The 12900-nt window shown below is 28.2% G+C and overlaps 2 protein-coding genes across 3 annotated transcripts in view; one reads left to right on the top strand and one right to left on the bottom strand.

The window, feature by feature from the left end:
* Window positions 1-12900, top strand: part of LOC123296664 (WD repeat-containing protein 47) — a 167144-nt gene that overhangs the window by 77464 nt on the left and 76780 nt on the right. The gene's annotated exons all lie outside the window — the stretch shown is intronic.
* LOC123296676 (venom serine carboxypeptidase-like) lies at window positions 1437-2926 on the bottom strand. Its single transcript, XM_044878255.1, has one exon. The coding sequence runs from the start codon at window positions 2913-2915 to the stop codon at window positions 1539-1541; it is 1377 nt and encodes a 458-aa protein (XP_044734190.1). The 5' UTR covers window positions 2916-2926; the 3' UTR covers window positions 1437-1538.

The following is a 12900-nucleotide window of genomic DNA, read 5'->3' as shown; positions in this document are numbered from 1 at the left end:
ACATTTTGGTTTGCCCGGTTCTTCATTTGATTGATTATAAATTGAATACATTGTTGTCTCATAATTATGCATAGAAAATTTGTTGCTAACAATTTTATTATATTCTAGTTCAAGGTGATTTTTATTTATTTTTTTATCTTAGTTTTGTGAAATAATAAATTATTGTTTATTGTATCATAAATTATGAATTCGTTTTAGTATGTAAAATAATATTAAATAGATAAAAACATTTACATCATTTTAAGATTTGTATCTTGATTTCAACTTTGACTTTTTGTCACTTTTATAAAGTTTTGTCTGTTAGATTGACATTCCAAAGTGTATATTTTCATTTTATTTCATTAATTTAATTCTTGGTTCTACATACCTATTTTCTTAGAGCTACGTATGACATTTTGACTTCAAACTTTGAGTTTTTATTAAAAAAATATAGTAAATTTTACTATTGTATTTATTAACTAAACAAACTTATTGGAGCTTATTACTCAAGCTTCCATTGAAATATACGCATGGGTAATAAGTATTTTGCTTACAAAATAGAAATTTTTGATAAATCAGGTTGCATTCTTTGGTAATGTATTTTTAAGTTATCTTAAAAAAAAACAAGCCTAGTAGATCCACCTCTATTAAAAAAATAAATTTTGGATGTGATTTTGGGATTAGGAATATGGATGTTCAATTGATGTTGTACTTACAAATAGTAAATTTATGATGTGGGTGGAGTCGGTTTTTTAGTTTTAATCCAAGCGATGATATAGTTTGACCAATTTAACGCTCCATTAATTATAATTGACCAGACTGCCACTGCTTCGTACCTGTATAGTTATGTATGTATAGATACATTTATATGAATGTGTTGATAAAAATAAATATGTATATGTTTAAATACTTATTGAACGTTTTAAAAATATTTTTTTACTGAAGTATAAATTCCCAAACGCGATATTTTTTTCTAAGAAAGACAAAAAATTGAATGAAATAAACCGGCAAAAAGTGGATTATAACCGGATAAACTCAACTACGATTTTCTTGTTCTATCATGTACTTTTTTGAAAAAATAGTGGCAGTCTCCGCAGAAGTCGTGAAAACTGCTGTAAAACAAAGTCCGTAAAAATGAATAAAATTTTTGCTGCTTGCCAAATAACGAATTAATGTCTGCCAGTATTGTGTAAAGTTTCCGCCATACATTGACTCAGGAGCTTATTTACTACACGGCAGAAAGTTAGGATTCATGGATTTTACGTGCCATTTCCTAGAATAATATCTTTTTTGAAAAAAGCTCGTACTTTTTTCTTTATGAAAACAACGAAATAGTTTTGGCCGTCAAAATCATTCCATAAAGCTATGTAAGAGTAACAAGGATACAAGTATAATTTCCACATTCATTTGCAGGAAAGCCAAAAGCAAGAAATTTTTTTCCTTTGAGATATGTGTTTATTAAATAAAAATATAACGTTATTTGAAATGTGGTGAAAAACTGATACAATTTATTTATACAATGCAATCTTAATGTTAATTTTGTAAAAAATCATCTCTTGCTATGTTGGAAATTTATTTCTCGTAAATTTTGTAATTAAATCCCATGCTCGTTTCGGTTGATCCATCGGCACCATATGACCAGCACCAATAACCATCACTTCTGTTAAAGGTCCTGCACTTTTAATATAGCCTGCTACATCATCATCCACTTTCCAAATTAACCGCGGTGCTTGATTATATTCATCCATATATTCAAAATCCAATGTTTTTAAATAATTAACAGCTGCAACATATGGGAAAATAACATCCAATTGGCCACTATAGATTAGCACTCTGTAATTCTTTGCCAATAATTCTTCGAGATGTTTTTTCTCTGATTTAAATATACTTCTTCCTAAATTTTGTCGAACTTTGATTTGATCGTTTGAGTGAGCATATCTTTTCAATTTTCCTACATGTATCGATTTACGTACAGATGCTTTTTGAAGATATAATTCTAGGCGTAAATTGTCCTCAACTGGTGGTCGAGATTTTAAGATATTATATACATAACCATAACCAGTAGCATTACCAAACAGAGAGTTATTTGTAGATGGATCTACTATTTCGAGACAAGGCAAAGCATTAGTCCTTTTTTCCGGTATGTACTTCTTTTGATTAATTAATTTTATAATTTTGCTACATTGTTTTTCTTTCTTAATAAATACATCCTTGGTCGATGTATCTATGAATCCTTGTTGATATAAATATTCACCAAATCCATGTACTTGATCTTCTGGAACGATATATCCATTACCAATCGCTACACCTTTAAAATTTTCAAATTTACCCTCTTGAATAATTAAATTTCCTAAATTTGGTAAATATTTCCCACCATACGATTCAGAAGTTAAATAAAAATCATTCTTTTTTAAATTTGGCCACATTTTAAAAAATTGCTCTAAAGCTTCAAGTAAATTTTTTGAGATATCTTCGGTATTTTTTGAATATCCTTCATCACTGTCGGTGTAACTAAAACCAGTTCCAACTGGATTATCCAAATAAATTACATGATGGTTTTTTGTCCAATAATATTCCCGTTTCTCTAATTCAATATCCTTGTTAACTTGGAATGGTCCATGTTGTTGAAATAATCCAAAAAGTGATGTGGCACCAGGACCACCATTTAGCCATAATAATAATGGGGCGGTTTTTGGTTGCTCTTCAGCCACAAAATACCAATGAAATAATGTTGAATTATATTTTTTATTAACAGTAAATAAACCTGCGTAACTTTCAATTTCACTTCCATATGATAATTTCAAGTTGACTTTAGACAATTCTTTTGCTTTTGAAATATTGTCGTCCAATAACGGTGTTAAATACAATGGCTCACCATAATCTGGCGGCGGAGTTGTCGACATCCGAATTTCAAACGCAATATAACCTATTAACATAACTAACCCGATTGTTAATATCATTGTAGAAACAATTATAACTACAAATGAACCCTTCTTCATGTTTGGTTTTGATAATGAAATAAACTAGTTTAATCGATTCCGTAAGCTACAACGTGTATATTATTATTTTTAAAATAATTATGGATAAAAATTTTTACATAAAATGATAAGTATTAGTTAGATAGGGTTTTAGAAGTCCTCAAAATTTTTAAAGTAAAAAACATGATTCATTCGTTTATCTGACTAAAGTTCAGATATTCTAAGAGAGCGGTAACATTATCTAGCGTTCGTAATGTAATAATTGTATTGCAGCCTTTCGGCCGCCATAGATTTTTGAAAATTTTTGGAAGTATTTTCTACAATTCTTTTTCGTATATCGAGAATGTTTCACAAGTAGACACAACCTTGACCTACAAATTTTCAACTCTCTATCTTTTATAGTTTTGTAGAAAGTGGACACCAAATTGTTGGCCTAATTTGCGCCCTCACGGTTAAACAGTGATGTTTACGAAAGAATTTTTCAAACAAAAGTTGTTTACTTTTTTATATGGAATATATTTTGCAATTGAACTTTTGTTCTACCTCTAACGGTTTACAAGATGGTTCCGTAGGACCAATTGACAAATGTTAGTCCTAATTAATCCATATTCGGTCGACTGTCTGTCCGTCTGTTGTTAGCACGATAACTTAAAAACGAAAAGAGATATGAAGCTGAAAATAGCGTGAACAGAACGTTAAAAAATCGTAGAGTTCGTAAATCAGCAATATAAGTCAATTGGGTCTTGTAAACCGTAACAACATCTTGTAGACCGTAAGAGAGAGAGAACAAAAGTTTAAATGTAAAAAATGTTTCTTATAAGAAAATAATCAACTTTTTATTGAAACATTTTCTCGTAAACATTATTGTTTACCCTTGAGGGTGGAAATTAGGACCAACCTTTGGTGCCCATTTTCTCCAAAACTATAAAAGATAGGCAGTTGAAAATTTGCAAATAACTTCTCTTCAACTAGTGGTCTTGTGAAAGGTTATTGAAAAAAAAAAAATTCTAGAAAATACTATCGCAAATTTCGAAAATTTAACCAAAACAAATGGTGGCTATAATTGTGTTTTTTTAAATTTTTATTATTTATTAAAATAATGCAAGCACTGACATTCAACAATTTTGATACATGGTATTTCAACAATTAAGCCAGTCAACTGTTTGTTTTCACTTGTTTACATTAAATTTGACTTCATAAATAAAATTTATTTTGTATTTTAAAGCCCTTACTTTAATAAATAAAACTTCATAAATTTTGTGCAATAATTCAAAATGTTTGAGAATGGCAGATATTGATGCATTTTTACAATATATTTTTTTTTTTTAATTTTATTAAAAAAATATTTTTTTAAATAGTGAATAATTATAAGGTTTACATATTTTTATACATTTTATCATGAAATTCCTTAAGTTAACGATAGATATCATAATTAGTATAATTATATTATGTGGCAGGGGTATTATGTCCTTAGCAAATGTTTAAGAAAATATACTTAGTAAAAGCTTGAATCGCTCCATTTAAAATATTCAAGGTATTCAAAGGTATCATATTTCAACAAAAAATTTATTTATAAGTCTGACAAAAAAAATGTAAATATGATCGAAAGAAAAAATAAATTGATTTTACAAATTAAAAAAATTTTTTTTAAGTTATTGCACTAAAAATCAACAAATTTTTCCGCTGAGTTTGCCGTACTATATAGGGTGATTCAACCATACACTTGCAAATTTTGTGAATAGGTCTTTTAAAATAAGCAAAAATGCTCTTATGGTCGTAAACTTTTCATTGTAGCTCGTAACAGGGTGATAACGTTTCGATAAAACCAAACTATGATAAGTATTAGCTAATTATTTTTTTTGAGATATATACGTTTAAAGATCTCGAAAAAGGTCATGTAAACAATGACTGTTCAATCAGCATCATGTGCATAAAAGCTTGTTGCGCTTGATTTAATATATTCAGAAAGTTGGAATTATCTTTTTATATGTATGTTTTATTTAATAAACTTTTCAGTTATAGGGAAGTATTGTAATGGGTCCGATCATAAAAAAACACGGTTTTCAACATATTTTAAATTTTCCAAGCGGAAATAGTATCGATATCGCGCGAACAAAAAATGATATCGACTACGTTGAGATGTCGATCGAAGCGTATTAACGGCTCGAAAAGAAATACATAACATTCGGTCGAGTCGTTTTTACGTTTAAACAAAAGGACTATAAATAGTCAAATTCTGGAATTTTTGAAAAATTTATCTAATATACTGTTCAAGGATTAATTATAAATAAATTCTGTAGTACCTATAAAACTGATAAACATATAAATGTATTGAATTTCTTTTTTTGTATAATTATTAATTATACTGGGAAATTATTCGTGTGGACCTGAAGAAGCGCACTAGACCCACCACACGGCTTGTTTATTGTGGTGCTTATAACCTGAGCAACAAAAAATTTATACTGGCTATTAATGTGCTAGTATAGGGAAAATACATAAATATTTGGGCTTAAATTTTTTAAACCCAGAACTAACAAAAAGTGTGTTTAATTTAACATGTCTGTCTATTTGTGCGTCTGCCTGTGATATTGTAGCTGTGAAACGAATGAATCGATTTTCAGTTTTTTGGTTTTTTTGGTAGTTATATAATCGAGATATTTTTAGCTTTGATTTTTGATTTTCGAGTGCTTTTTTAGGGTTTTGTACCCATCAACTACTAGAGAAAAAAAAGTTATGATCTTCTAACATAGCTAAGAACACTCAAATAACCTTTCAAACAAAAAAAAAAAATCAAAATTGGTTTATCCATTTAGGAGCGATGATTCCACAAACGAATCGATCACACCTGACTTTTGTCGGGGATTTCTTTAAATTTTTAATTTAATATTATTTAATTATATTTTTCATCAAAAGAATTGCAAGAGTGTTAATACAGTAATCACTTAAAAATGATTTACACTCCTGTATAATAATTAAACTTTAAGTAGAATATTGAAAATAAGTTTAAAACTAATTATATTGTGAAGCAATGCATAATATTTAATATCTTTATAACAACATACTTTGAATTATCACCCGCCAAGGTTATCGAATCATTTTATTTTGATCTAAACTACTTTTTATGTGATTTATTTTTATGGTAATCGATATTATAAATCTATTAAACTGGTTGTGTACCTATTAATTACAATCATAATTTATTTTCAATAAACAAACAGCAAAAAATATTAATATTAATTATTTTTATTATTTATGTAGATTTTGATAAATATTAATATTTCATTTGTTTTGTTAATCTTGTATAAACCATAGAATATTGAATCATTCGAATTTTCAAAATCGATAGCCTGAAAAAATTCAATTGCAAGTTCTGAAACTGTTATGTAAAATTTGTAAATCAATTCAACATTGTTGCTAATCTGCCTCACTAACTTTCGTTGGTATGAAAAGAAATTGGTTATGAAAATATAACTCCTTACCCAGTTTACACTCCTGAATATCTAAAAAGGAGAACGAAGGACAAGAAGTAGGCAAGGGATTAAGGGGAAATAATTAAAATGAACTCTTAATAAGTTTTCTTTTAAAAGTAAGCACGATAAATGTATTTCCAATTTTGAGCTTCTTAAAATTTTGTAATGTTATTCCAGACCCTAATCTACATTCGTGTTTTAATATTTTTCCAACGCACTACTCAGTTTCGGCGTAGTGGAGTAACAAATATTTAAACAAACAAAATTAAATATGCCCTTAAAAATGCAATAGAGAATAATCCTGATGTCGAATTGGCCATATTACCCATAAAAATGGTAAACTAGACTTGATACTATGACAAAATTTGAAAGTGAAATTAAAATTGATTAAAAAACGAAGAAGTTACAAGTCGAAACAAAGTTTTATATGTAATCTCTAGCGATAATAACGTATGACGTCACTAGTGGGTATCTTGCTCTTTGCTTAATTAAGAATTTTAAACGTTCATAGCTTGCATACTATAAAGATTTTAAAAATCAACTTCACTTTTCTGTACCTCCAGTGAGAATTCTTCACCTGAAGTGATAAAAAAAATATAGTCCGATATCCAATTTTAATAAGATATTGGACTCAATGTAAAAATTTTAGGGAATGCGTTCTGGAGGCTGTTTCAATTTCTCAAACTTAATTTTTTTGTTTTCTTATTGAATTAAATCTTATTATAAATTTTCATTTCAATTATTTAATTTCTAAAATTTTAATTAACATGTTTATTAAATATTAAATTATTTATACTTGGAATATAATCTGACATATTAACCATTAGTGTGGACATTAATGGACTTCTACATAAAATTGATTAATTTATTCAAGTGTATTCAAGATAGTGTTGGAATAAATAACTCTGATTCAAAAAAAATCAACTTTATTATTATTCATGGCTAATCATTATTACAAAGTGCTTACGAGACATTTGATGAATAAATTTTGTTCCAGATGATTATTTGGCGTAGGTAAGTAGTGACTGAAACTCAATTGAGTTCAAAAGACGAATTTTCGACTTAGAGAGTTGATGAATGCACGTAAAGTGAAGTTTAAAACGCTACTTAAACAAATCCAATATTCAATTTTGATGTAACTTCTTAAACTTTTTCAGGAAAAGTACTTAAATATTGCTGAGTCAAAATTTTTTCTCAGAAAATTCTGGAAACAAAATTTTGATATGGATTAGATGTAGAATTAACTCATATTATTCAATATTCAATATAAATGTTGATGCAATGATGTTTAATCCCAAACCATTTAAATTCCTGAATCAAAGGTTTTGAGTCTAACACTAATTTAAATTGATTTGATATGTATTTCAATATGATAATTAAAGTATATTTTTATGTGTAAATAATGAGGATAATTATCTAATTAACTATAATTTTATTTGAATAAATTTTTCAATACCAATTCAGGTTATTGAAACATATAATTATGTAAATAATTATCAACATTGCTTTAATATTGATTTATTTAAAAATAGAAAAGACTATTTTTACAATCATATTTTTAGAAATAATGTCAAATGCACATCTACTTTTTGCTATTTCGAACTGTGTTTTGCAATAATAATTAATTAAACATTTCACTATAATTCCATTTCACTTATAATTACTCTTCGTAATATCAATAAATTTCAGAATATACACAGTGCTTAAACAATTAAGTATGTTGGTTGTTATATTTCTATTATTAAGGCTATGTTATATATATGAGGGAATCTGTATCTTAAAAATTTTGATATGGATTGCGGTACAACCTGTGTAAGGTGTAAACAATTGTTTATATTTAAAAAGTAAATTCAAGTTATTAATTGATTTATGCCTTAAATTATAAAACGCCAACAATTAATAAAATTATTGCCGCGAGCACAACCTTTAGTTATAAGTATAAATTATCTTTAATATCTTTAAAGAAACAATTTTCACAATAAGTTGTCTTAAAAAAAAATTGTCTGCCTCCACAATTCGTTTATCAAGGATGTGTTATATCATTCTAGACACTTCAAACAATAATATGTTCATAATTCCGCAACTTTATAAAACAAATTTTCATCAAGCTTCTTTTCCAATATAAGCTCGATTGATTTTGTCCGCCTTTTTTTGTGCACATTTTGTCTACTGGCAACTTTTTAGAATCACTTTTTAAATTTTTTGGAAACATGCAAAAGATTGCTGTTTGCAAACGTTTACAATTTTTTTTTTAAGAAAGCGCATCAATTTTTTAAGGTCAAAAATTATATCACCTGTTTTCAGATATCGCAATCTGCACGTGGAAAATTTTTCCATTTAATTTGCAGTTTATTAGGTAAGAAAATGGCTTCATATTCGATTAAGTTTTTATTTTCACTGTCGTAAGTTGTAATACTTTAACAGTAAAATATGCCTGAAAAATTCGAGCATAAATTTTTTTCACAAAAGTTTAAAAATGATTATTTTTTTGGCATTTCAAGAAGTTAATGCATTTTATAGAAATATTACAAACCCACCGTAACCATCAAAAACATATTCACTCGTGATTTTCTTTACTTAGTCAGCTTAAAATATTGAAATTTATTGAAAGCTATTCAATTTTCCATGTTTGTTTTCGCTTTTTATGCAAGTTAATCGCACCGATAAATGAAAAGTATGGAATTTAAACAAATCGAGTTTGTAAGGTAAAGATACTCACGTGTTAGTATGTTTATGGAAATTAGATCAACCTCATTTAGGGCGCGGGTATTTTTAGCATTTTTTTATGAAATGTCTGCCTATATGAAGCTCAATTTATTGAATGAATCACTTTTCAAAATGTTTGATAAGTTTCTTTCACAGGTAACAGCCATTATGCTTTTTTATTTTACAGTAAGATACGTAACCTTTAACGCTTGATAGAATTCAGCTTTGACTGATTTTCTTTATGCAGTATGCACTTGGTTGTTGTCAGTATTTACATAACAATTTTGCATTATTTTTATTATTTTAATTACATCATGTTTATATAAATAAAAATAACAAAATCTAATCATATGTCTATTTTACGCGTCAAATAATAATAAATATTATTTTTACTGTCTTTACCATTTTTGCGACGAAACTCTATTATGGACAAAGGTAGGGCACATGCAAAAATGATCTAAAGAAACTCATCAATCTTATTACATACATTATTACTTCTCAGTGACGCTACAACTGATGAAGAGGCCTGCTGAACAAAAATTTTCATTTTCTGCCTATCTACTGCTTTAATCCTTGAGACCCTGATCCTTATTCTTCTTAGGTCTTCTTCCAGTTCAAATCTGGATTCTTCTACCACCTGAATGGTCGTCAAAATCTTTCTTACATGTTCTATTACCCACCAAGCAGAATCGTCAAAATATATTAATCTTAGGTGGAAAGAGAAACGTACTTGTGGTACTACAAGACAGATATGGTCTGAGTACAGTCGTATGCGTTCCGAAGGTGTTATATCGCTTCCAAGAGCTTCTGTAAGCAAAATTGTTGCAGCTATTGCAGGACACCGGCTAGGCGGCAGGCACTCTGAATGTTTGGGCTTGAAAGTGTGTTACGGCTATTGTAGGAGCTGTTACAATGGACGAAGGAAGAAACGATCACCCATCTTCTCTATCACTGTCCAGCTCTCGCCATGAGGAGATTAACTCACTTGAACCAGCCTTTCTTTGACGACCGGAAGTTCATTGATTTCGAAGCACTCCTGTTGTTCTTAAACAGCTCCAAACGGTTCATTTAGTAGTGGCCGTGGATGGGCCAAGCTGTTTCGGTATCACAACGGACCCTATGGTCTAAGTGTGTCTTAGCTCAAGACAGACACTTTAACTTAATCTAACCTATTAACCATAAAGCAGAAGCGTTAAAATAAGGCACTCTGACCAATCATTTTTTGCGGTCTGCGACTTGCCTTAATTTTAATAATATTAAGAAATTAGAAATTAAAAAAGAAATTATGGTCAAATTTTAATAAATTTAGAATAGGTGGACATTAAAAATTATTATGTAGGATGTGCAATTATTTTAAATTGAGGGCGTTTGCTAATTTTTTAATGTAAACATATTATTACTTTAATGTAAGAAGAAAGTTGTCGTCTATGACTTACGGGATTCGAAAGAAATATTTTTATTCGATTACGGCAGAAGGAGTATTTGGAAAATGATGTATGCATGTATATTTCTTTGGAAAATTCTGAACCCTAAACAGCTTGTTGGATTTTAGCTTGAGAGACGTCGTTAAATTCGTCTATATTTTTCGCTTTCAAAAAAATTTTTGGGATATCATTGGGTATAAAATAGGAAAATTGAAATCATTTCAGGCTATTGATAAGAAGGCTTAAAATATTAATTGTGTACGACCTTCACCATCCGGTCGGGCGCGCTAGACAAGAATTACAATTTTAGGATCTTAAAAATAGTTTAAATGTATAGTATTCGACTTTTGGTACGGGTCTCTAAAGTTTAGGACGATGACTTGTTTGCAAACTAATATCCAAAATAAAAACTACACAATACTATATAATAATTTCTATAAAATTAGCCGTGCATCGTTTTTAGGAATATACATAAATTTTAATTATTATAATAATATGTTTTAATATGACAATTTTGCTGTGGGGGGAACGAGATACTATAAACGAGAAAATTTTTATTTTAGAAAAATAATAAAATATTAAAATAATATTAAATATATAATTACGATTATTTAAATGATAAAATTTGTTTATTTATTTTAACAACTGTTAATTTCGGAAAGAAAGTGAAATTTTGTATCAAAAATAAATTCTCTTTTTATTAAATATGTGATTTGTTTTAAATTTTTACTTAACAAAGTTGCTTCCGCTTAATTAGTAATGAAATTGTGTAATTATTATAATTAAATGTTGAATTTCATTTTTTAAGAACACGAGAGTTCTATAAATACATGTTTGATGATGAAGTTAATTGTTTTTAAATCATGAATCTGATCCAACATGCAATTCTAATTTTAGAGTAGATGTAAAGTCAAATTTTTTTCTAGTAGATATAGCTACATAGAAACCTTTTTCAATAGGTTTGTTGAATAAATTTATTTTTTCTATCACTTCAGGTGAAGAATCCTCACTGCACGGGCAAGAAAGTGAAGTTGGTTTTTGAAAATATTTAGAAGTACGCAAAATATGTACGTTTAAAATTCCTAATGAAACAAAGAGGAAGATCTAGGTTAGTGATTTCATTATCCGATATCACCATAGAGATGCATATAAAATACGTATAAAACTTTATTTTGCTAAAAGGAGATGGGCAATAATGACATATTCTAATTAATTTCCCGATGATTTATTGCCAACCCATATTATGTCATCGCGTGGTGATTTTTACTGGTATGGTAATCTTGAATTTGCTTGGGAACTTATTTAAGAAAGATCTAGAGAAACGTCGCTTTCACCTGAGCCATTTTCATACCCATATCAAGGTGTTTCGTAATTTACCGAATCAAGGAGTGGCTAATTAAGCTGTGCATAACCACAACTGGACCACTCGATTGTGTCGATCTTCACCCATCTGAAAACCAGATGAGGCACATTTTTTTTATAAAATTTTGAACAGTGTTGTTACCTATATTGACTTGCCTGTCCATACGGTATAATAGATCTAAAACGGTCTGTTAACTATATATAATCGAAATTCATAACATAACAGAAGAAAGATAATTTAGAAAATAATGGTAATTATTGGCTTGCCTGCAAAAAACCGTTAAAAAAAAAAAGTCTTATTTGTGGTTATCAAATGAAGTTCGCCTTTTTTAGTCTCCTGTACTAAATCAGTTGTTGTCTTATGCTCAAAAGCTTGACTTTTATAATTATTTTATTGATTGGAAATTTATCGTATTATTTAAATAACGCAAAATTATAGTTTGATGGCATACTAAGTTTTTTTCATTTCACGTAATATTCATTGAAGCAAAACCGCATATTTATCACTAAAATAGAAACAATCAACCAATATTCATAATAAAAATGGGTGAAAGTTGCAATATTGATGGTGATAAAATACACTTTCCTTATATTTTATGATAAATTACTATAATCTATTAATTCTAGATTTAAATGTCAATTACGGATGTTTGCAGATAATTATGGTCTATTAAAAATTAAAAATGATGGAATTATTACTAATAAACTTATTTTAATAAATCATAAACAGTTTAATGTTCTCAAATTATGAGAAATTTGTACTTTATGGCCTTAGGTTATGTAAACTGGTGTCATCAAAAAACTTTTATTTTTTTAATAACTTTTATTTTTAAATAAAAAATTTCGAGTTAATAACATATCAGGTGATAAAATGATAATAATATTTAATGTCAAAACATCATAAACCAAGATAACCAAAAGAAATCGACCTTTTTAGATGTCTCAAAAATCAAACTTATATAATTGTTTGAAGTATGTCGG

Source organism: Chrysoperla carnea, chromosome 3, assembly GCF_905475395.1.
Source record: "Chrysoperla carnea chromosome 3, inChrCarn1.1, whole genome shotgun sequence".
NCBI lineage: Eukaryota > Metazoa > Arthropoda > Insecta > Neuroptera > Chrysopidae > Chrysoperla > Chrysoperla carnea.
Note: the sequence above shows the minus strand (reverse complement) of the source record. Positions and strands in the feature narration are given on the sequence as shown.

Coding starts and splice junctions, on each gene's coding strand:
- LOC123296676 (XM_044878255.1), bottom strand. CDS start 2,915: ATGTTAATAGGTTATATTGCGTTTGAAATTCGGATGTCGACAACTCCG.